Below are 26,111 nucleotides of genomic sequence, written 5' to 3'. Positions count from 1 at the left end.
CTGTGATAGCTGACATTCTCTTTACTATAGAAATAAAAATAAAATAGAAAAAAATCTCAAATATTACTGATATGTTTTTAGCAGCAAAGCATGCAATTTGAACATTTCACCTCTAGCAATTTCCGTATTATTTTATTTCAATTAGCTAGGGAACTACCGCTTTATACAGCTGCAGATGTAAAAAGAAGTAAAATGCCTTTAGTGATTGCGGCTGCTGCCAGTATCAGTATCCTGATAGGAATTCTGAATATACATCTTCTGCATCTCTCCTTTCCCTCCTTCCTTTTAAGCATCAAAATACCTGGGGAAATCAAGTTAATTATGAACTGTTCTGTTATACTTAGAATATATCCTTAGTTTAAAAAAATAATAATAAAGCTTTACATTACTAGAAAGTTGTGCTAATCATCATTAAAAGGCTAAAACAATCAGAGAAGCAAAACCACAAAAACAACAACAAAGGTCATATTACATATTTCTGAACTTGAAAGTAATGTGATAACTCTTAAGGAAATGAAGTAGACTTTAATTATTTTTTAAAATAAACTATTAAAAAAAGAAAAGAAGATTTATACTTTTCTTTATTTTTCCTACTTTTACTAAGAACATACGTCTCAGTTCCTATTTCCTATACCCAAGGCAGCTGAAAATTTCCTCCCACTTTAATCTAATGAAATTATTTATTCAGTGGTACTCTACTCTGTTTCTACCTCAAATGGTCTAACACCAGTTGGATGTATTGCAATTCATTTATGACACCACGTTAACATCAGACTTCGCAGTTTAAGGGCTCAGTTTTCCACAAGACTGCCCTAACTTCAGATGTCAGCTGTAAGTCTCAGAGGGTCCCCCAGACCCCTGCACTTCTGATCAACTGGCTACCAAATCAGCAGGTCCCCATTATCCCCCTCCTCTTTAATAATTCACTCAAACAACTCACAGAACTTAGGGAAGTGCTATACTTACGATTACTGCTTTATTATAAACGATACACATTCGAGGACCAGACAAATGAGATTCATGGAGCAAGATGTAGAAGGGCATGCAGAGCTTCCATGCTATCCCTCATGGAGTCAGGGCATATCACCCTCCTGGCACATCTACGTGTTCAACAACCAAGAAACGCCACTGGGCTTCAACATCCAGAGTTTTTACTGGGGTTTCTTTACACAGGCATGACTGATTAAATATTGGCGACATGACTGAACCCAATCTCCAGCTACCTCTCCTCCCCTGAGGTCAGGCTGACCCAAAGTTACAACCTTCTGATCACATGGTTGGTTTTTCTGGTGACCAGCCTGTATCCTGAAGCTATTTAGGACCAGCCTGTATCCTGAAGCTATTTAGTCACATCATCAGCATAATAAAGATAGTCCTATCACTCAGGAGATTCCAAGGGCACTCCATGCCAGGAACACAGGACAACAACCAATTTTTTTTATTATACCACACATGCCTAGCTGGTTCTGGTGCCTTTGAGTAACCACATGAGCTACTTTCCACATTTTCTATTGTCTAGGGTTTAATGCCCTGAACTATCCTATCCTACCTGTTTTGATTTTAAGGCTCACTACATTTGCTCGACACCTTATAATTCACTAAATAGATCAGTCATTCCACCATCACACCCTTGCCTCCACCCCTCAGCTTGGCCTATACCTCCTCTTTTTCCGGATTACATCTTAAACTCTCCTGCCCATGAATTTTCTTCCATTTAATCAATTAAACAATCTCCTTGGACTAATGAATTACTTGACAGAACAAACTGCCTACAGCTAACTTCTTAATAGGAGTAAGAACTAAGATTGTACATATGAACATGACTTTACTAGAGCAGGAAATTCTTGTACAGTAAGGTAAAGTTATAGAAATTCTGAAAATCCATTTATCCAAATAGCCAACTATTCAACTAGCCCCCTCTCAAAACAATAGACTGCTCATCAGAATAAAGAGCTTCTCTTACAAACAACACATAACTCAAAAGGACAAATTACTTGGTTATTAAATGACTCTGTATGTATCAAAACTTACTTCTAAACCCTTACCTTGCTGTGCTCGCTAATCTTAAATTATTATGTCATGAAGACTGTTCAATCCCAATTAGCCCCATCATTAAAAGACCTCCTAAACCAAACCCCAAATTCTTTTTCTAAAGTATTTTTTTAAAGATTTTTTTATTTATTCATTTGACAGAGAGTACAAGCAAGGGGAGTGGCAGACAGAGGGAGAGTGAGTAACAGGCTCCCCGCTGAGCAGTGAGTCCCACGCAGCGCTTGGTCCCAGGACCCTGGGATCATGATGTGAGCCGAAGGCAGACACTTAAACAATTGAGCCATCCAGGTGCCCCCCAGAAGCCAAATTCTTATAAATATCTGCCCTTAATCTCTCCTTCTCTAAGATCCTACTAAGATTCTGTCAGGAAGGTGGCTGGCCTCCCTTACTAGAGAATAATAAACTTCACTTGGCTTAACCAACATATCATAGTGGTCTTCTCAGGAAGTTGGCCATCAGTAACAGCCACTGAAACTTTTCCTTCTGTAAGACTCGGATAAGGGTAGCCCCTCCCATCTAACCAGTTTAACCTAGTTTCACAGAAATGATTCTGATATGGGATGTTGATGATCCCCTGGCACTGCTGTTTCTGCTACTGCTGTGAGTAATAAACTTTGACCGGGAGTCTTACATCTTCTGACAGTTTTCACGAAACTGCAGTAGGCTAACTTTTTATCTTGCAAAGAGGGTAAAATCTTAGAATTGTCACAGTCCTTGACAACCTATTATATTAGAGAGTAGAAATAAAAGATTTCTAGATAACAATGTATGAATAATACTCTGAGGTGGCTCTTTTATATAAAAGAACAAAATAGAAAATGGAATTGACAAAAATCCATTAAACTAACTTTTAGTGGAATTGGATATTTGGTTTTAAGCAGTCCACAGAATGTCAAATAGTCAGTGCCATAATTCAAAGTTTTTAAAATGAATATAAACCATTTCTATGTGTAGATATGATATTAAAAATGAACACAAATGATTTTATTTTTCTAAAAAGTATCTAGCATTATTCAAAATAATATCATGTGTTTGTTGTCTAGGTAGAAATGTTAGGAATTTTCTCTTGACTTAATTCTTGTTTTTTTTTAATTCCAAGGAAAGCTATTGGTAAGAAATGTTACCTTTCAAGCATATGATTTCGTTGAGGGCAATAACCTTTTTTTATCCTCTTTGTGTACCCTACAATACACAACAGTGTCCTACATGAGATACATGCTCAATAAAAAAAGGATGGAAGAAAAATAAAATATGAAAACATGAAGAAGAGATTATGAAAACTGGAGCATAAAATAAAGGTAAGCTTATGAAGAAGAATAAGGAGATAAAAAACAAAACCGTGAAGGAGAAGGGGAAAGTCAGGAAGGAGAAGAAAAGAGACACAATGAAAGAATTCCTTTTGTATCACACAACAGTAACATGGCAAGGAATTCTCAAGGCTTAGTAAAGTTTTGGCAGAAGCTAGAAAGATTACAGAATTTCTGTTTAAAAATTTAATAAAGAATTTAATAAAGAGAAACAAGTCACATAAAAGGCAAAAGTCCCTTTTTTTCGTTTTTCTTATCTGTGGGTGATTGTCCTACAAGTGTTTCCCAAGGTCTACAGGACCACTGCCAAGAGGTGCTAAAAGCAGTTCACAGGCTACTGCACGGTCCACAGCTGGGACGGGGGTCTGTATGCCTAATACCAAATGCACAGGTGGGCAAGACTCTTCCCGCGTCCCTTGGCACATAATACTGGATGCCACAGCTCCCACAAAGGCACTTTTGTCCATGGATGGATACCAAATTCTTTTTGTTGAGGGGAGAACATGATTATAAACAACTTATTGAGCCATGTTGCCGATGTCCCTCTCAGAGACACACCACTTCTAAGTCAATGGTATATCGATATTAGATGTGTATTAAACATTTGTATTTTATCTCAAATACTTCTGTATTTGAGATTTCAGTTTCAAGACTTCGATAATTTGGCTTTGCTTTTGTACTTAAGCTAGTTTGATCAAAATTTTTATATACTTCAAGTTCTTAAAGTCTCACCATCTATCACTAAAAGTAAATGCTTTTGGATGGAATCCCAGCTTTGTTATGTAAATTCAACCAAGTAATTATTATTTTACACATAGAATATAGTTTTGTTCCTCTGAAGTATACCTTTATTATGGAGATTATTTTTTTTCCCATTATTAGTCGTCTGATTGGGAAATATGGGCATTGTCTTTTGTCCTGAACATATTGCCCTTCAAGTGGTAGACTGAGCCTAAACCTAGAATTTAAAAAAGAGAGAAAGGGAATGAAATCTAGAGAAGAGAATCAACAAACTAACACATCTCCTTCCTCCCTTTCTGTGAATGACGTGGCTGAACAAAAATCAAGACAGTAACAAGCAGTTATTTAATGAATCAAAGTAGTTCTCTTGTTTTGACTTAGAACCATAGTGTGTTAAATTTAATAAACCATTAATTTTCCATATAGCTATAAACTCTCAATGTATACAAAATTAATTGTGTACAGTATGGGATTTAGAAATAAAGGTTCCAACCTCTACTAAGTTCAGCTTGGCTAAAGCTGCACTAGATTTTAACTGTTAAAAAACTTAGAAAATTTCATTCAATTTTTTATATGACACAGAAATTTTCCACTGCTCAAAATCTGCCTTGCCAAATTCTTGCAACTTGACATTACAGATGAATAGTAAGATCAGTACACAGGATATCCCCGTTGTTTTAATGCTGTGGAGAAAGTCTAGGGCTAAGTCAGAATTAGTCTGAATATTGCTTTAGACTGGGGAGTAAATTAAGTTCCCCAAGAAAAAGCTTACTGTAGCAGGGCCAGGGCTGGTGAATGACCAGCTAACAGTGAAGCAAGCAGTCAGAGGCCTGGCGCCGTATTGAAAGCATGAGAGTATCTCATCTCCTGTCCTTTTCATACTCTACTGATGTACCTGTTCATCTGTGTGGGACCAGCAGCAAGGTATCCAGGAGTACACAGAAATAGACACTGACAACAACTGGAAGTCAGTGAGCAATCATTGCCAGATACTGTTCCATGTTAAGCAGAACCAGCCAGCATCCTATAAGGAGAGATGCGAATGATTGGCCCGGGACAGAGACGCAAAAGATCTTAGCAGGTTTGTAGCCAATACATCTAACAGCAATTTAGACAGGGCTTTCACTGTAGAGAAGACCAGAGGAATTACTGAATATCTCTAAGAGGTTGTTTATATTAAAGAGTATTTTAAAAAGCCAATGCTCACTTATGTCAAGTGAGTCTTCCGTTCTAGTAGATGATATCGTGTACCACCCAAATCTGACTCTAAGCACCCACTCACTCCCTTAGTTTCTGGGAATGTGGACTGTAGACAGCTTGCCCCTGAGTCCCTCTCCAGTCCTCATGTCAGGCCCCTTCTTCAGGGACAGCCTACAACCAATGAATGATGCAGTGGTAGAAAGACACAGTCGTTTGACTCAATTAGAAATCTTTACGTTTCCAGATCTCCCCCTAGGAGAGCTGAGATCTCTCTTGCAAGTGCCTCCCAGTTCAACTTCTCCCTCTCCTAATCCTGCTTCCTTCATTCCTCCACTGGGTTTTTCAAAGCACTCCTATGGACTTATTAAGGCCCTCTGTGAGGACATTTACCATAGCATATTCATGAATTTTTCCATTCCTTCCTACCTTCCTTTTTTCCTTCTAATTAGACAAATCCACAAAGGATTTAAGGCAGCTGCAGTATGCCATATAGGAAAACTCAGTAGTCAGCCATATATTTTTTCCTTCCTTACAACAATGCTCACTTTAATTACTTATAATTTTATTCAGATGAAAAAAAAGACATAAATTGTATTTAATTTGGATCATTCAAAACGTTTTAATCTATAATTGACATGGCTATCACAGCTGGACTCATAATTTTGCTTTAAAATTTCTGTTAATTCAATAGTATCAACCTAATCCTTAAGGAAAATCTGAATTTTCTATTAGAATGTAACTTCTCTATTTTATATGAAAATATACTGAAGTCTCTTATGATTTCAAATTCACTGAACTTTCTGAAGTGAATTTTAAAGAGTAAAACTTGGATTGTTTCAACAAATCAACTACTGTTTACAGATATGTTTACAGAAAAGATGGATGGATGGGTGAATAAATGATAGATATAACACATTCATGAAAAATAAATGATTGATTCAGATGATAAAAACAACTAAGCAAATTCAAACTCCCAGATGAAAGGTGAATCCTTTATAAAATAATATAGCAATTTATGGTTTTAAAAAAATTAGATGCTAATATCACAAAAGAAAGTTCATAAGTGAAATAAGCATAATTAAAGTTATTCTAACTCCTCTTACCATAATTCCTGTTACTGTAAAAACAATGTAATTGAACACAACTTTTGAACTAGAAATGTCATAGCTTGCCATTCATCTTCCAAAATAAACTATTTGATGGCAGTTTATATGGAGATAGGACAGAAAAAAAAGAAATCTATTATCACTGCAGTTATAATTCATGTTTATTTCAAGCTATATAGACAAAATAATGGGTATGATTGAGTAATTGATTGACTATACCAATGTAGGTAAAGTGTTAGTTTTTTTAAGATTTCACTTAAACCTCATGCCATTCACTGAAGGCAATTCTACCTAAAGTATCTCAATAATCAGTTTTGTAATGATTAAGGTCAATACAACAAAGTGCCAAAATAACAATTAAGTTCAACTAGTATTAAAGAAAAAAACGTCAACTAGGTGTGTTTGGAGAAATGATCCATCATTTTCAGTGATTTTGCTAACATTACTGACCCTTTTTGATCAGTCCAAGTATTTTTTGTCAATAGCTACCAATAGTTGACTCAAACACAGGCAGAATGCTACTTTGATCTGGAAATAATCAGCAAAATATGTAACAAATTATGGAGACAAATGTAAGTCTATGTGAGTAGGAATACATCCTGATTAATACCAGAATAGTGTACAGATTTGCCTTTTTATAACTTTTTTTTTATTAGAGAGAAAATTTAATGCGGTTTATAGCATACAACTGAAGTTAAGAGGCATGGGTTCTATTTTTAAGCACAGCAGTGTAATAGGAGATTTAGACCTGTGTTAAATCCCTGCTGGGTGACTTACCTGTTGTATGTTATTAAACAAGTTGTTAAACTGTCTGAGAATCTATTATCTCCTCTGTACAGTGAAAAAATTAACGTCTACCTTGAAGCGTTGTGAAAAGTGAGGAGAATGTGTAGAAAATGCCTAGGACAACACCAGATGCATACATAGTATGTACTCTATATTGACTTCCCTCCCCCCTGAACGCCCCCAGCCCCAGTCCTGTTATTAGTGCACCATGAGGTCTTAACTAAGTTACTCTTTAGGTCTCAGTTTTAATCTCTGAAAAAAGAGCTGAACTAGTGCAACAATTCACAACCCCAATGTCATGACACTGTTATATCATGAGCAGCTGGGCCAAGTGTCACAGGTAGTTCAATAATTAAATTACCAAGATTTACAGATAATTTTGTTTTAAAACTGTATAGCTGTTCCAAAGTTGTCCCCACTATAACATCAAAATCAGTCACTGGCACTTTTTTTTTAATGGCAAATTTTAAGATTTATTTATTTATTTATTTATTTGACAGAAAGAGAAAACACAGAGCGAGAGTGAAAGGGAGAAGCAGACTCCTCACTGAGCAGGGAGCCCCACATGTGGGGCTCCATCCTAGGACCCTGGGATCATGACCTGAGCCAAAGGCAGATGCCTAACCGAGCCAACAAAGATGAAATTGCTCATAATACACAGTCTACTTTATATCCTATAATAGCCTTTATTAACCCTGAAGAGTTGGGTGATTATGAATTATTATAATTCTCATAAATCATATGAAAATTTCTTAGTGACTTTATCTATGTACATATTTTTAAAAGGAAAAAGATAAAGCTAGTTGAGGCTTAAAAAAAAAGTCTGTAGCTCTATGTGCTTTACTTCCTGCAAAACTCTCTGGCATTTCTCAAATCAGAGTATGTTGATGACAGTGTTCTGAGTATGAACATAATCATCCTTGATGTTTGTTCCAGTGGGGAAAATTTGGGGGATCACTGGATTACACCATCTCTGTCCCCATTCACAACTCCTTAATACCTTCTATTTCTTCTAATATGGCAAGTATAGCACTCCTGGTCAAATAAAGCAGTATTTTAATTCTATTCTCAACCTACTTGACATGTCAACTCAAAAACATAACAGTATAGAAAACATACAGATGGCCAACAGACACATGAAAAGACACTCAATATCACTCGCCATCAGGGAAATGCATGTAGTTTTGATTAAACTACAATGAGGGGTGCTTGTGTGACACAGTCGGTTAAGCATCCAACTCTTGGTTTGGCTCAGGTCATAGTCTTGGTGTCACGGGATCGAGCCCTGTGTCAGGCTCTGTGCTCAACAGGGAGTCTGCTTGAGATTTTCTCCTTTCTCCTTCCACCCCTCTCCCCCCCCCCTAAAATGAATAAATAAATAAGAAAGAAAGAACGAAAAAGAAACTACAATGAGCACCTCACACCTGCCACAATGGCTAAAATCAGCAACACAAGAAACAAGTGCTTGTGAGTATGTGCAGAAAAAGGAAACCTCATGCACTTTTGGTAGGAATGCAAACTGGTGCAGCCAGTACAGTACAGAAGTTCCTCAAAAAATTAAAAATAGAACTATAGGGACGCCTGGGTGGTTCAGTCGATTAAGCGTCTCCCTCCAATTCAGGGTATGATCCCAGGATCCTGGGATGGAGTCCCAGATCAGGCTCCTTGCTCAGTGGGGAGCCTGCTTCTCCCTCTCCTGCTCCCCCTGCCTGTGCTCTCTCTGTCAAATAAATAAATAAATAAAATCTTTTTTAAAAAAATAGAACTACTCTATGATCCAGTAATCGCTCTACTGGGCATTTACCCAAAGAATACAAAACCACAAATTTGAAGGGACATATGCACCCCTACGTTTACTGCATCATTATTTACAATACCCAGATTATGAAAGCAGCCCAAATGTCCATCCATAGATGACTAAAGAAAATGTAGTGTATACACACACCACACACAAGGAATATTACTCAGCCATCAAAAAAAGAAATCTTGCCATGTAATTTACAACAATATGAATAGAGCTAGAGAACATTATGCTAAGTAAAATAAGTCCATTAGAAAAAGACAAATACCATATGATTTCACTCATATGTATAATTTAAGAAACCAAACAAATGAACAAGGGGGAAAAAAGAGAAACAAACCTGAAGACAGACTCGTAACTATAGAGAACAAACTGATGGCTACTAGAGGAGCAGTGGGTGGGGAATGGGTGAAACAGGTGAAGGGGATCAAGAGTACACTTATCATAATGAGCACTGAGTATTGTACAGAATTGCTGAATCACTATATTGTACACCTGAAACTAATGTAAATATGTTAACTACACTGGAATTAAAATAAAAAAAACTTTTAAAAAATAACAGTATATACCTTGAGAGCAAAATATGAGTATTTTCTCTTTTTGCACTATACACTGTATTAGTTTTCCAGGGTTGCATAATAAATATCACAAACTGACTTAAAAGAACAGAAATTTGTTCTCATACAATTTTGGAGGCCAGAAGTCAGAAATCAAGGTATCAGCTCGTTGGTCCCTTCTGGAGGCTCAGAGAGAGAATCTATTTCATGCCTCTCTTACAGCTTCTGGTGGCTGTCAGAATCCTTACATTCCTTGGTTTGTACAAACATTACTCCAAGTTTTGCCTCCGACTTCACATGGCCTTGCTCTTTGTGTGTTCTCCTCTGTGTCTCTGTGTGTCTCAAATCTTCTTCTCCTTTCTCTTATGAGGGCACTAGTCATTGGATTTAGGGTCCACTCTAAATCAAGTAATCTCATCCTAAAGTCCTTAACTTAATTATATCTGCAAAGACCCTATTTCCAAATAAGCTTATACTTAGAGATGCCAGGGGTTAGGACTTAGACCTATCTTTTTGAAAGACACTATTCAATTTATGTCAGTCCCACATGCAAAATACATTAACCCTATCCCAGCATCCCCCAAAGTCTGCATTATAGCACCAACTCTAAATCCAAAATCTCACCTAAATTATCACCAGCTCAAAGAAGTCCCAAGTCCCACCTCCTAAATCATCTAAATCAGGAATGGGTAAGACTCTCTATATGATGCATCCTAGGGCAAAGTTTCTTTTTATCCATAGATCCATAAAACTAGAAAACAAGTTATCTGCTTCTAAAATATAATAGTGGGACACACATATGATATACATTCCCATTCCAAAAGAGAGAAAATAGAAAATATAAAGGGATCACTTGTCCCAAGCCAGTCTGAAATACAAGATGGAAAATTCCATTAGGTTTCAAGGGCTGAGAGAATCCTCTGTAGCTCAACCCTCTTCCCTCTGGGCCCGTGGAGACGGACTTGTAGGCTCACAGATGCTCCGCTGGCATCCATGTTTCTGGGTCTGTAGAGCTTCTGTCAGCCTCTGTCTCTGCATTTGCAGTACTGCCCTTTAAGTTATTCTTCCTTTTTCTTGAAAAGCGGTATATGTCTGCAGCAGAGTAGCTCTATCAGCCTCTTTCCTGTTTGTAGATATTTGGGAGTCCAATATTCTTTCATTTTGTCCAATCTCTGTCCCTTTCAGTCCAAGCTGGTAGTGTTTCTACTGCTGTAACATACTAAAACTTTGTCAGCCTCCTGTGTAATTCATGAGAATCACACAATTAGACAAGAGAGTTGTCAGCAGAACCTTCCTGGATAAGCCCATCTCTATTCCTGGCTTCTGCTAACATGGTTGGTTGGCTCCATGAGTCACACACATAACCTCTTCAGCAAAGACAGTCAAGCCATATCCTTGGCCCTGTCTCCACTACATGCTTTTCTAACAGTGAATTTCCAAATTTAGTAACCTTAGCAATATGGATAGAACACGAGCCTCCAAATCAAGTGCTTGTCAGTTTTTGCTTAAGATTTCCTTCCTCCATTTATTTCTTTCCTCTTAAAGTGGAGCTGTCCCTTCAAAGCTATGCTTGGAAATTTCAGCTAAATATCCAAGTTTGTAGCTTATAAATTGTACTTTCCACCCAACAGTAGATCACAATTCACCCAAGTTTTCTGCCATCTTATAAAAAGGATTGCCTTTCCTCCAGTTTCCAACAACATGTTCCTCATCTCCGTTTGAGACCTCACCAGAAATATCTTCACTATTCACATTTCCATCAACAATCTCTTCAAGGAAATCTGGACTTTTTCTACCATGCACCTCAAAATGCTTTCAACCTCTACCCATTATCCAATTCCAAAGCCACTTCCACATTTTTAGGTATTTGTTACAGCAGACTCTACTCTCAGTACCAAAATCATCTGTATGAGTCAAGTTTGCACCAGAAAAACAGAACCAATAAATACACACACACACACACACACACACACACACCCCTCTTATTGAGAGATTTATTTCAAGGAAATTAGCTTCTGCAATTGTAGGATCTGGCTCAGCAAGTCTTATTGGGGTCTGGGGTCTACAGACACGGGGCATGACAGTGGCCAGAAAACTCTCAAGCAGGAGCCGAGGCTGCACCCACAGACAGAATTTCTTTTTCCTCGGAGAAACTCTAGTTTTGCTCTTAAGGCCTTTCGACTGATTGGATGAGACCCACCCATATTATACAAGATAATTTCCTTAAAGTCAACTGATTGTAGATATTAACTACATCTACAAAATATCTTCACAGCAACATCTAGATTAGTGTTTGACTGAATAACTGGGTACTACAGCCAACCAAGTTGACACACAAAACAAACCATCACATGTGTCCTATATGATAAGACCTTAGTAAAATATTTAATGTGATAAATCCATTTTTCAGGATGTAAGATAGAGGCACATATAGGAAAAAAGAGAGAGAGAGAGAGAGAAACCTACGGGTGTATTCTTGGAAAATGTGATTTCCCAAGGTATTGGGGATGGTCTTTCTAGAATGCAAAAATTAATAAAAATGTATCTCATGAATAGATTATTTTTACATAGTTTATCAGGGCAGAAATCTCAAATAAAAATGGATTTCTAGGTAGCACTTCTGCCAAAGTAAAGGATAGAAAGATATAAAAGGAAGGAAGGAAGGAAGAGAGAAAAGAGGTAAAGAAGGAAAGATTTGTCCTAGGACTTATATTTGGATGTCTAGTTATCAAAAGATATTTTTGGGCAAAGAGGCATAATCCAGGGACAAAGTATAACAAAGATAATAGATTTATTCTTCACTTGGAGAAAAAAATCTAGAGAAAATATTATATGTTAAGAATTTACCAGACAGGGGCACCTGGGTGGCTCAGTTGGTTGAACATGAGCCTTCGGCTCAGGTCATGATCTTGGGACCCTGGGACCAAGACCCACATTGGGCTCCCTGTTCAGTGGGAAGCCCTCTTCTCCCTTTCCCTCTGCCCCTCCTCCCTGCTCATGCGTGCTCTCTAATAAATAAATAAAACCTTTAAAAAAAGTTTACCAGATACTAAATACTACCCTGTTCCAGATATCAAGAAAAAAAAACTGGCATATTGCATGAGAGCAATATAATAAAATTTAAAATAGTTGAAAGCAAGATGGTAATCCATTACATAGAAACTATAATAGTAGGCATTGTACTACACACTTTCTTCCTAAGACCATACAAGGCAAGAACTGTTATTTCCATTTCACAGATGAGGAAGTCAAGGTTCAGCCATGTCGTTTATTACTGCTTATAAAAGTCAAGATTCAAACTTATCCTACTTGGAATATCCTGATTCCACAATCCATTAATTCACTGTCTGTTGCTTTCAATGGACTCTCCTAGAAATGCTCACGATGTTTATGGGAATGGACATCCAGTATACACAGCTGAAAACCTCTTCCTGATGCCTCGCTCAACACCACCACCAAATCCACTTACTCATGGTCTACCTGGCTTTTATTTTTTTACAAAATAGTAACTCCATAGAATGTGTACACACACACACACAAAATAAAGGTTTATACATTTAAAAGCAAGTTTTTTGTTTTTGTTTTTGTTTTTTTAAGATTTTATTTATTTATTTGACAGAAAGAGAGACAGCCAGCGAGAGAGGGAACACAAGCAGGGGGAGTGGGAGAGGAAGAAACATGCTCCCAGTGGAGGAGCCTGATGTGGAGCTCGATCCCAGAACGCTGGGATCACACCCTGAGCCGAAGGCAGACGCTTAATGACTGAGCCACCCAGGCGCCCCTAAAAGCAAGTTTTATTCTCAACTCGAGACACATGTCTCACTCTTCGTGGATAACTGTCATCAACATTTCAATGCATATTTTCAGAAATATCCCAGGCCCATGTATTCTTCTGCATCTTTTTAAAGATAAAATGGAGAACTTATTTGACACTTTGTTCTGTACCTGTTTTCTTTCTTTTTCTTTTGTTTCCTAATAAATCAAGTATTTTTCCTCAGTATGTGAAGATCTACCTCATTCACTTTAATGCTCAGTTGTTTATTTCTTGTCTATGCATTAATACACCTCACCAGTGCTCTATCAATGGGCTTTCAGATGTTTTTCACTTTTTGATATTCAAACAAAGCTGAATGCAACTTTTTCAAGTGAGTTTTGGGGGGTTTTTTTGGTCTGATTCTTATCCAGCCTGGCTGCTCATACCTGAGTGTTACACAAACCTTGGTGTTTGCTGTCTACCACTCCTGCACAGACTAGCAGGTCATTTGCAAAAGAAAAATCTCTAGGGAGAGTCCTGCTTGCTTTTCTCTGCAGAGCTTTAAGAACAATATAAGTAAGCAAGTGTCCTGTTGCTTAGATATTGCTCTTACTGAAAACAGGCGCTTTACAAATTAACTTCCAACCCCAATTATCTATACAATGTTGCAACAAATAAAAAGGCGAAGAAATGAACAGTGCTTACCAAAGTGAAAAGGAAGCAGTCACTATTCATTATACTTCTTAAAATGTCATTTAGCTCTGTTTCGAAGCCCTACTAACCTGAAGATTCATACATTATCTTCTTAGTGATTCCATAGTCCTTATGCACATTTTCACTTGGGACCCAATTTTCATTTTATTAAATGGATACTCAGCAATACTCAACAATATCTCTCTCCTTTATACTTTTTGCAACAGCAGTCTTTAGTAAGATATCACCTAAACCTTCCTCTGATAACACTGGGGCACAATTAATCATTATTACAAACCTATTTTATAATCATTGCAAATACCTTTCATTTGGCTTTATTTATAACAGATGGGGCTATCTCACTTTGAAAACAACTACTCATTCTCCAATAAAAGGTTAATTCAGTGGAAGAATGAATTGGTAAAGTGCTCAATAAGCCTTTGCTACTAGCAGAAGAATTAAAAGTTGACTATTGTTGGAAGCAGGGTAGCCCAAATAACCCTGGATGACAATAACTTTTCATTTTTCAACAATTATATTGTTATAAGGCAGATCAGTGCCTTATAAATTGCTGTTCCACAGAACACTGTTAACAAAATGTTAATAGTTCTAGAACAAAAAAGGGGGCAAAAGGGCATTTAGTGTACATTATAAAACTCCAAAAAGGTAAGAGTACACAGGATGCATCACTTCACTTTTTTCCCCTTAGCCCACTAGTTAGCATTTCCTGATATTCCAGAAAGACCAGTATTTAACCTTAATTATGAATAGTTTTGGAACAAAAATTCTTTAAAAACAAAACAAAACAAAAAAAACCTTAGAGGGGCATCTGGGTGGCTCAGTTGGTTAAGCATCTGCCTTTGGTTCAGGTCATGATCTCCCATCCTGGGATCAAGCCCCGCAGTGGGCTTCCTGCTCAGCAGGGAGTCTGCTTCTCTCTCTCTCTCTCTCTCTCTCTCTCTCTCCTTCTGCCCCACCCCACCACTCATTTTCTCTCTCTCTCTCTCCCCCTCTCAAATAAATAAAATCTTTTTTAAAATACGAGCAATAAAAAAACCTTAGAATAATGTAAATTAGAATGAACTATCCCTAGCATTATGAGAAATACTTTTTAAAATTTTACCAACCTTAACAGATGTAACAAACGTTTCTAAACATGTAAATCTCTTGAAAAATATTACGGCCTTACCTGTTGATCTTCAAAATCTGTTTCCTGTCTACCTTTCTCATTGAGTCCTCAGGCATCACCCACCCACTCTTTTAGGTTCCCAACTTCTCTGGAAACCCACCACATAGTTCTATAATTAGACATTCATTTTTCCACCAGTTTTACTAGAGCCAGAGAACCTGAGAGTCAAAGACACGTTCTTAGTATCAGTATTAGTGTTAGCATTTCTATTTAGAGGTGCAACACCTAACTGGAACTCTGCAGCATTCAATTAATGTTTGTTAAATGAATAAATGAGCAAGAATGTCAATAAACCCTCCATGCTATTAATGTTTTTGTCAGTGATTTAAATCAGGGACTGAGTCAGGCCCACAGACAACTTTTAAATTGATTTTTGCCAGAAAAGCATTTTTGTTAAGTTAAATTTTAATACCTTTAGGTAAAGCATGCATACCTCTTTCCAGAGTCCCAACATCACTCTATTTTCTCTAATCTGGCAGCTTCGCACACTACTGTTACCTGACTGACCCTTACAGAACTGAGTTTGCTGCTCCTGGACTACATTTTATATGAGAAATAATATTATGTTCACAGGTCTAAAATAAGTGGTGCACACAGATTGAAATAAAATATATTTCAATAGAAATTTTAAAAAGATTTGTACTCTTAGGTAAGGAAAGAAATGAGAAACATATGTTAGAAATAATATTCCATGATAGATTTTAAAAGCAAGCTCTATAATATGATAGCTACGTAACAGGCAGTAGAGCATATAATCATCCCACATCCTTAATACCCATCTAGACCAGAAATAGGCTGACATGGAAAATGAGAAGAGGGTTCCCAGGATGGCCTCCAAGATCAGTAGAGGTTAGAAGAGAAAGCCCGATCATGGAGATTATCTCCAAGGAAGACTAGAAAATCACATCATGTGGTTGTTTCTAAAGACAGAAAAGGATGAGCAGAAGCAGTGTCACTGTTCATTTAAGTTAGCCAGGCAGAGCTCTGGAAGCAGAGGGGAGGAAAAATTTTAAAACAAAACAAAAAAATTTTTGTTTGTAAAAAAAAGAGTTGTAAATAGACAAATTCCTCTAAAGAAAGAACAAAGTAAAGGCACATTTTGGGCAACATTCTGAGGACACTCCTCTTTGACTAAATAAGCAATCAGGTTATTTGAACAAGGATAATCACTGCCGAAAGAGGAGTTCTAATAGCCATCAGTCCGATTTAGAGAACACGTTCAACTAACCAAACTGTGCATTGGACTTCACCACAGAAATAGTACCAATAGGATACAAAGGGATATACACAGGAGATTTATTATAGCAATTAACTGGGACAATTATGAAAGTCTAGAAGTCCCATGATCTGCCATCTGTAACCTGGAAAAGCAAGAAAGTCAGTATAATATAGTCCAAGGCCAAAGGCCTGGGGGGCAGGAGGAGAGTCGCTGGTGTAAGTCCCATAGTCAGAAGGCCTGAGAAGCAGGAGGCCCCATGTCAGTGGGCAGGAGAAGATGGAAGTCTCAGCTCAAGAAGAGGGAGATTGCACCCTTCTGCCTCTCTCTGCCCTCAACAGAGTGGGTCCTCATCATTAGTTCATGAGGTCAGGTCTTTACTCAGTCTACTGATTCAAATGCTAATCTCTCCCAAAAACACCCTCACAGACACAGCTAGAAATGTTTCACCAAGTATTTGGACATCCTTTAGCCAATCAGGCTGACACATAAAATTAACCATCACAATGTGTGAACACATCCTGGCTTCAGATTTGTTTCCCTAGTACAAAAAGACATTAATAAATACTGAATATTTCCTCTGTGCTAGATAGCAGGACTGGTGCTGAGAAAAAGAACTACAAAGGACAAGCTATAGTCCCCACACAGCTATACAATCCTTTTTAATGGCCTCAGACTTTTCCTTCTTACTACGTATAACTTACATGTAAAACAACTGTTCCATCAGTAACATTTCTTTACAATCAATAATTTCTGTGAGCATTCCGCTACTTCTCTCTCTCTCTCTCTCACACATACATACACACACACACACACACACACACACACACACAGAATTTTCTCTGTACCTCCAGGAAGCTGAGTCGGCAGGTATATTCCACTGCCCTTTCAGATCCATTCTCCACCTGCTCCGTGGCCCAGGAGACTGGCTGGATTCTATCAAGGGATGGGTTGCATTAACAGGCTCCCTGCCCTCTGGCTTCTTACTGAATTCAGCCAATGAAGGGCACCTAGAAAAGATCAGAGGGAGAAAAGGGGGTCAGGATACTTACTATCTCCTTCCTTGTAGGATTGTCCCAGGCTGTCTGCATCCACCAAGGATCCCCGACTTCTGCCTGGCCATCCTGCTATTTCTAGCCTGAGCCCTGTACTGTCTCCTGTGGTTTCCTTACACCTTAGTAAACAGTCCCTCTGCTAAATTCTTCTGAAATTGCCCAATTTCCGTATGCCATCTCTAGATCTTCCAAGAGCCTGACTGACACACTGAGACTGAAGTGTCCTGGAACTAAGACCTCTAGAGGGAGCAGACGTGATAGAAACACACTTGGGTACATTGCGGGGAGGGAAAGGATAGATCTAAATATCTTGAAGCTGATTCTTCCCTGGTCTGGGGAATGATCAGCCAGTTAAAGAAACTCAATAGAGAGAATAGTGCAATATCCAGCATGACCTGAGTATTGCAAAACAGCAATTAGTGAGGGAAATGCCTAAGCAGGAAAGCCTGAGGGCAGTCATACAAGGTGAGTATGCCTCGGCATGACAGGTGCAAAAAGGGTGCGCTACAGAAGACGCCAGGAATTTTGCCAAGAGCAACCGCACCGTTAGAGGCAGCGGTAAGGAAAGAAATATCAAGAGAACACACCTCAAAACCACAGTGGGTCAATTCACACGTCAACGGGGACCAGCTCAGGACAGCTGATACACCAGGTGAGCCTGTCTACCTGCAAAAGACAGAGACTGGCCAGGCACCTGGGTGGCCCAGATAGTTAAGCCTCTGCCTTCGGCTCAGGTCATGATCTCCAAGATCCTGGCATCGAGCCCCAGGTCAGACTCCCAGTTCAGCCAGAGTCTGCTTCTCCTTCTCCCTCTGCCTCTCCCCCTGCTTGTGCTCTCTCTGTCTCTGTCTCTCAAATGAATAAATAAAATTTTAAACAAAAAAACAAAACAAACAAACAAAAAACAGAGACTGGCACCACAGACCTGGTGAAGTGGGCTGGACATCAGTGAGAGAGTGGAGAAGAGCTATGGTCTGGATGCCCCTCCCCCACGGCCCCTAGGCTATAAAAGCTTCCTTCTCCCCCAAGTGCCCTCTTGGGAAGGAGTAAAGGGAGAAGAGAATACTTAAGAGGGAGGAAAATTTGAGAGATTGAGAAATTACCAGAAAGAAAACAAAATAAGACTAATACTTAAAACAGACAGATACTTACGTTTAAAAAGCATGAGAACATAACATCCACCCTCAAACCTGAGAACAAACGGAGATATTACACAACCCGTCCCTCTCTGAGAACCAGGCCCGAGTGCCGGGGCCACTGGAGAGTGGCTCCCAGAAGGCCGAGCGCCACGACGATAATCCCCCGCGGAATGCCACGCGAGAAGTCCCAAGGTAGTTCGTCCTCTCCGGGTAGCCGTAGGCGTAGTCGTCACGTGACCCGGTCTGGCAAAATTTGTTAGACTTCAGGGGCAACCGGCGAGAGACCTGGTAGTCTATGGGCAGCTGTCCGGCTTCCAGGAGTTGGGGAAGAGTACTACGTCTGTGGGCAGGAACTACGTGAACCACATCTTGGAGCTGCGGAGAGCGGCTCAGAGCAGGGCGGGTGCGCTTCCTGAAGCTGTCCACCACCGACACCAACTGAGGGCTTGGCCATCCTCTAGCCCGCCTACAGCCCCAGCCTGCACAGACGCAGTGTGGCTGTGTCTTCCCAGAGGCCACAGCCACAGACTATGTGGCCAGCTGTGCCGTGGATATGACCACCAGCGATGTGCAGGACCAGTGCAAGAAGGGACTGTCCTGGCTCTGGCCATGAGCTTCACGGTTTTCAGCCCCATCAGCACATTTGTGCCCGAAGAGAAGATCCCTGACCCTCACAACCTGAAGCTCTGGCCAAAGGTCAATGGCAAACTCAGGCGGAAACTGTGACATCCTCCATGATTTTTCACATCCTCTACATCATCAACAGTGTTTCCAACATAATGACCATGCTAGAAGGAGGTATAATCTGGACCAGGACGCCCAAGGAATAGGACCTGTTTAAAAAAAAAAAAAAAATGAAATTCAGGCTTACATACACGGGGTTGGTAATACGAGATTTATTGAATCCATACAAAGCACCCTAACTTCTTAAGTTTTAGGAGAGAGAGGAGCAAGACAGAAGGAAGCAAAGGTTACTTGAGGTGACAGTCCTTTAATAAGAAACCAATTTTTAAGTGATTTAATTGGATTGTTATGTCTCAACTCAAGGAAGATGGAACTCCAAGGAAAATGTGATCTAGAAGACACTGGGCTAGAAGTGGAAATGAGGAACAGTGTCTTCTAAGAAACAACCAGAATAAAGTATTTGTGATGCTTCCAAAGAGAATTTATCAAACTAAATGTTCAGAAAACTTGCTTCCCTTTTCTAAAAGTGGACTGGATAAGACTTTTCCATGGGTCATTCAGGGATTAGTAGTTCAAGACTTAAAATCTAAAGGAAGCTGAAAAGCATGTTTCAAGTCAGCATTTCCCAAATTTCCTTGGATCATGATAATCATCTGGGGATATTTGTAAATATAAACATTTCCAAGTTACTGGCCTATACCAGGCCTCATTTTAATTAGTAGAATTAATTAATTTCCAGCTCTCTAAATGATTCTTATCACAGAAATGTGGGAAAACATTACATAATCAGTTAACTTAAAATTTATTTAATAAATGAACAATTAATGAAGACCTCACATATTTACTTAGGGTATGTATCATGGCCCATAGATTCTCAGCTTATCCCATTCCCCCACCCTCCTCCCCTCTGAAGCCCTCAGTTTGTTTCTCATAGTCCATAGTCTCTCATGTTTCATTCCCCCTTCTGATTACCCCCCTTTCTTTATCCCTTTCTTCCCCTACTGATCATTCTAGTTTTTATGTTCCATAGATGAGAGAAATCATGATAGTTGTCTTTCTCTGCTTGACTTATTTCACTTAGCATTATCTCCTCCAGTGCTGTCCATGTTGTAGCAAATGTTGAGAACTCGTTCTTTCTGATAGCTGAGTAATATTCCATTGTACATATGGACCACAACTTCTTAATCCAGTCATCTGTTGAAGGGCATCTCGGCTCCTTCCACGATTTAGCTATTGTGGACATTGCTGCTATGAACATTGGGGTGCATATGGCCCTTCTCTTTACTACGTCTGTATCTTTGGGGTAGATACCCAGTAGTGCAATGGCTGGATCATAGGGTAGCTCAATTTTTAACTTTTTAAGGGACCTCCACACTGTTTTCCAAAGTGGCTGTACCAGCTTGCATTCCCACCAACAATGTAGGAGGGATCCCCTTTCTCCACATCCTCTCCAACAATTGTTGTTTCTTGCCTTGTCTATTTTTGCCATTCTAACTGGCGTAAGGTGGTATCTCAGTGTGGTTTTGATTTGAATTTCCTTGATGGCTAATGATTTTGAACATTTTTTCATGTGTCTGTTAGCCATTTGTATGTCTTCATTGGAAAAGTGTCTGTTCATATCTTCTGCCCATTTTTTGATTTGTTTATTTGTTTCTCGTGTATTGAGTTTGAGAAGTTCTTTGTAGATCTTGGATACCAGTCCTTTATCTGTAGTGTCATTTGCAAATATATTCTCCCATTCCGTGGGCTGCCTCTTAGTTTTTCTGACTGTTTCCTTGGATGTGCAGAAACTTTTAATCTTGATGAAGTCCCATAAATTCATTTTATCTTTTGTTTCTCTTGCATGGCCCATAGATTCTGAGTTTGGGAGATAATTTACAAACTGTTGTCTTCCAAATAAATATGCGATCTCTTTGGCGGGGGGGACATGAGATATTATAGAACATAAAGTTACATTTCTGCTTCCCAGTTTGTGACTGCTCAAACTGAAGTTCACTATGTGTATAGTGATTCAATCTGGGGTAGAATATGAGAAGCCTGTAGGACATCTTTATGAAGATGGCCTTCTATGTCTAAAGAAGTCATTGGCATATAGGTCGTGCTGGAGTAATGGACATAGATGAAGCAGAAAACATAGAAAGTGGAGAACAACCTAGAAGGAAAAGGCAGAACCATGGGTAACATCCATATTTAAAGGATAGAGAGGGAGAAAATACTAGAAGAAACAAAGGAGGAACAGAGAGATTGGAAAGTAATCCTGAGACCAGGTTTACAGAAAAACTAAGAGAGGCGGAAATCATTCTAAAGAGAGAACAATCAACACTGCCAAATTCTTCAGAGGAAAACAGGATAAAGACAGAAAAGAGGCCATTAGAGTATGTTCACTAAAGGTGAAGGAAGGAGGGAAGGAAAAGAGGGAGGAAGGAAGGGGGAAAGTACTAAATCAACAAGTCTGTTATGCTCTCAATGACTTGGACCTTGCCTAATACTGGCTAAGGAGATAATTGTGTCTAAACATCCTAGGACCTTAATATAGAGAATACTTCTTCTATGTTATGCATATTTGAATAACATCAAATGTGTTCAGCTATTAAAAAATAAAGGACAGCTATATAGTACATCAACTTTAGCATTTTATGAACAGAACTGTATCTGGGTTTGGGGGTTTTTTTGTTTTTTGTTGTTTTTTTTTTTTTTTTTTTTTGAGAGAGAGAGAGAAAAAGCATGAGAGCGGGAGGAGAGCAGAGGGAGAAAGAGAATCCCAAGCAGGCTCCACGCTCAGTGCAGAGCCCGATGCAGGCCTCGATCTCACGACCCTCAGATCACAACCCTGACATCATGAGCTGAGTGGAAATCAAGAGTCGGATGCTTAACCAACTGAGCCACCCAGGCACCCCCCATCTGAGTTTAAATGCATGGCTCTTTAGTGTTCATTTCTTCACTTTCATAGAAGTTACAAATAGTACAATGCCTTATTTGTGTTACAGTTGATTGTACACAAGTCCACGCTCTCTAATATCTATTTGCCCTCAATAAATGAAACAGCAAGTAAGGAGAGAAGAAACTGATGTGAAAAAAAAAAAAAAAACACTTTAGTACATTTTATATCAAATAAGTACTTGTTTCTAATATTGAAATTTCTTACTGTTAGCAAAACTTCATCAGAAATTTCAGAACTTTATGGTTAATATGGCCTCATGCCCAAAAGAAATTGTGCTTAAGTTATATAAATGACTAAAGTCTGTGACTATTACAGCTAAGTATATCACAAAATGAGATAGCAATATTAATCATATAATAAATGGAATCATTTGGTCTCATATTTAACCTAGACCGTGATCTAATTTTTCTTTGAACATAAGGAAGAAATCATTTGTACAGAGAGTACATTTGCAGGGATAGTCTAATGGGCATGAAAGGTATCTATTTCTGTAAATTCACTATATGTTTAAGTCCTTTACATACAACTGTTAATAAATGGGGTGCTTTGTCTATTTTCTGGGTGATGACCCCACTGTAAATTTTGCACATGTTTGAAAACTTAATCTCCACTGAGATATTTTCACCATTTATTTACAGAAATACTTCAGTGACTGCCCACATGCTCAGCCTTCAAGTACAGTTATGGGAAGAAAGGGCCTTCAGGTCACGAAAGTACAAATTTGCAGAAACATAACTTTCCCTGTGATTAGAAGAGAATTTTGGTAATTGTTAGGGAATTTCATCCTTAACATCCAGGCTGTGGAAAAGGGTACAAGATGCAAAGTCTTAAAAGATCTTAACTTTCCAGATGTTGCTTCCAATATGAGTTTCCTGCCCCCTACCTTGAGAACAAGGGCTGACAGTGTTGTTCTGGACACTCTAATGTTTTATGTATAAGTGTTTCACAGAGAAGCTGATCACACTATGCCCAGGATCTAATGGAGTAGATCTGGGGTGTGCCACCAACAAGCAGCCTCTGGACCAAGGCAGTCACACCCCAGCTTCCGGGAGTATAGGTATAGGTAGTATACTAATCACTCACAGCTGAAATACTCTCCTGGAATCTGGGAGCCAAGGTTGCGCCTCTCCCCAGGGGCAGTTCAGTCCACATCCAATAACTGGTTAACTGGGATAGGGATGGGGAGGCAATAAAAGGGTCAGTCCCTCATGCCTTAATTAGGGACAATTCTAAAGAGCCATATAAACTCCAGAGCTTCTCTACTGCAACTATAAAACAGTGTCAGTCTCTCCTTCTGCCTAATCCTACTTCTTTCGATGCATTCAAATCCACTTCAGCAGTATTGGATTTGAGAGCATTCACCAGTAAAATTCTCACATGCAAATCTATGTTTCAAAGTCTGTTTTCAGGAATACTGACCTAAAGCAGAAGTCAAGAGTGGTCCTAGAAGGAGATTCTAAAATGGGTCTTTGATGCTGAATCGCCTGCTAATAGCTAGCAGTGAGGACTCCATCACCGGTGGTAGGTGGCGTGCTAACAGCTCCAGGCATACTGTAGCAGTACAATTGTTAAGACTTTCACCTGGGGTGAACCGAATGGGAAGAGAAAGCACTGGCTGCAGGCAACATCTCAAGCATTTGAGAGATCTGGGGGAAGTAGTAATTATAAGGACTGTGGGAGGAGTGGCTGTTGCTGAGGGCTACCAATTCACCTGAGAAAAACAATTAAAAACTAGAGATAATTAATCACCAATTTAAGGTAAAGTGTGAAAGCCAGAAGGATTCTTTGGCAGCACATAAAGAATCTCAACACTACTGTAGCTGAAAGGCAAAGAAAGCTGAGGTTTTTTTCCCAGAACTGAATTATAAAGTTAGCAGAACTTCAGAGAAGGTTAAATTCTAAAATAGGCAGTTCAACATGCCAAGATCAGGACCTGGATTAGTAAACCTGGAATGGGAATATCCAGATATTTGCACTCAAAAATCTTGAATACTCAGATTCTCTTGACCCTTTGGAGCCCATCAGAAGTGATCCATTCCTCCTTGCTAAAAAAAAAAAAAAAAAAAAAAAAAAAAAAAAAAAAAAAAAAAAAAGCATTTCCTCCCACTTACTTGAAGATAATGCAGAGACTTTTGCCTTTCAAGACAATACATGTCCTCTCAAGATCTATCCCAAAACCCCTGTGGGCTTCCTGTAACTGAAGAAGAGGTCTAGAATCTATGAGAAATCACCATGCAATACCATGGCAACATTATATGGTAATGATTCAACCAGTTCTTCTTCACAGAAACCTATGCCCATTTTCTCAGGTAATTATACACAGGAGAAAGAGAATTCCTAGAAATCTCAAGGTCACATTTATTATTCAGGAATGCAAATTCATCCAAGACTCCATGTCAGAGTGAGCACACATGGTAATAAATAAATTCACTGGGTGCAGTTTACAGTAGGTACAACAGGACCCTCAAGAAACCCAGTAATCATTTCCTCTCTCCTTCATTTTATATTGGAATAGACATACTTGGTATTTAGTAAACACCCCTCACCCACCCCAGGTTGGTGGCTTGGACTTTGGAGGTAAGAGTCAGTGGGGAAGACCAAGTGAATGCCTCTATCCAGATTTCACAGTAGGAAGTTAGGTTGCTGCATGTCCTAAGAAGGATGTGGTCAGGGGCACCTGGGTGGCACAGTTGTTAAGCATCTGCCTTCGGTTCAGGGTGTGATCCCAGCGTTCTGGGATCGAGCCCCACATCAGGCTTCTCCACTAGGAGCCTGCTTCTTCCTTTTCCACTCCCCCTGCTTGTGTTCCCTTTCTCGCTGCCTGTCTCTGTCAAATAAATTAATAAAAATCTTAAAAAAAAAAAAAAAGAAGAAGGATGTGGTCAGGATCACCCATTAGATAAACCATCTAGACTGGCAAAAAGTGTTTCACCAAGGGTGAAAATAAGCTAGAATGGGTAGAAGAAGAGTAAAACAATAAGTATCAGTTGTAGTCTCAAGACCAGCTGCAGCATTGGGGCTGTTTTTGATTACATATTTAAATGATAATATTTTGGGGCACGGTGCCTGGCTCAGTCGGTAGAGCATGTGACTCTTGATCTCAGGGTCGTGAGTTTGAGCCCCATGTTGAAAAAAATGATGATACTTTGGATATATTTCATTAATTTAAAACTTTTTTAATGTGGCTAGTTGAAAATTTAAGATAACATGTGGCTCATATTTGTGGCTTGCATTATATTTCTGTTTGACAAGTTTGCTTTATAATATCTGCAGGCAACAAAAATTGCATCCAAAATATCTTACCAACAGGAAGCCATCAGTTGCTAAATACATGTAATTTAGCCAATAGAGTAAGAGTTAGGCAGCCATGGTGTTCAGGGAGAAAAGCACAATCTAATGTTACACTGAAAAAGGAAAATATCCTTCCAGCTGTCTCCTTTTTCCCTCTTTATAGGCATGGCATAAATACCACCCATGAAGCTAGGATAGAATACTGCAGAGATCTGATTATGTCATAATTTTGAAACATCATGGGACTGTTCCCTAAATGCTTTGTCTGGACTCAAAATCTATATCCATATTGCTTCAACAAACAAATATCTCTGCAGCAGTTTGACCTGTCTAGATTTTAGAGGATCCTACAGATCTGCATGTATGGAGGAAATGCATTTTAGAAATGAAAGCTCTAGCTAAGATATAGTCATTACATTTTAAAAACAAAGTTTAAAATAAGGCAGTAACCACAATATTCATCATCCACCATAAAATTATCTGCTGTAATCCCCACTTCTGGATATGGATAGCTAAATAGCAATATATAAACAAACAACATCAAAGTGCCTTTTTGGCTAACTGCCACCCTGCCACTTCTGAACTATAGCCAATTATAA

The 26,111-nt window shown here is 38.9% G+C and overlaps 1 protein-coding gene and 1 long non-coding RNA gene across 3 annotated transcripts; both read left to right on the top strand.

Annotated features, from left to right (window-relative positions):
- Nucleotides 1-2,604: 2,604 nt before the first annotated feature.
- On the top strand, nt 2,605-13,229 carry LOC103673051. 2 transcript variants are annotated; one of them, XR_005832251.1, is made up of 3 exons: nt 2,605-2,652; nt 3,251-3,350; nt 13,170-13,229. It is a non-coding gene; the product is annotated as an uncharacterized LOC103673051 (long non-coding RNA). The 2 variants fall into 2 exon arrangements; XR_571298.2 differs by lacking the exon at nt 13,170-13,229 and adding an exon at nt 12,924-13,098.
- Nucleotides 13,230-17,928: 4,699 nt separating this feature from the next.
- LOC103673185 (acylpyruvase FAHD1, mitochondrial-like) lies at nt 17,929-19,455 on the top strand. Its single transcript, XM_008701931.2, has 3 exons — nt 17,929-18,109; nt 18,653-18,788; nt 18,857-19,455. Exons 1-3 carry the CDS (start codon nt 17,929-17,931, stop codon nt 19,320-19,322), a joined length of 783 nt encoding a protein of 260 aa, XP_008700153.2. The 3' UTR covers nt 19,323-19,455.
- The last annotated feature ends 6,656 nt before the right edge of the window (nt 19,456-26,111 follow it).

The sequence above is a fragment of the Ursus maritimus genome, unplaced genomic scaffold, assembly GCF_017311325.1.
Source record: "Ursus maritimus isolate PB19 unplaced genomic scaffold, ASM1731132v1 scaffold_4, whole genome shotgun sequence".
NCBI classification, from domain to species: domain Eukaryota; kingdom Metazoa; phylum Chordata; class Mammalia; order Carnivora; family Ursidae; genus Ursus; species Ursus maritimus.
The sequence above is the reverse complement of the archived record's forward strand: the minus strand, read 5'-3'. Positions and strand labels throughout refer to the sequence as shown.

Excerpts from the sequence above, each read along its gene's own strand:
- LOC103673185 (XM_008701931.2), top strand. The coding sequence starts at position 17,929 with ATGCCTCGGCATGACAGGTGCAAAAAGGGTGCGCTACAGAAGACGCCA. Across the intron at positions 18,110-18,652 it reads CAGGACAGCTGATACACCAG|AACAAACGGAGATATTACAC; the intron begins GTGAGCCTGTCT and ends CTCAAACCTGAG. Across the intron at positions 18,789-18,856 it reads GCCACGCGAGAAGTCCCAAG|ACTTCAGGGGCAACCGGCGA; the intron begins GTAGTTCGTCCT and ends AAAATTTGTTAG.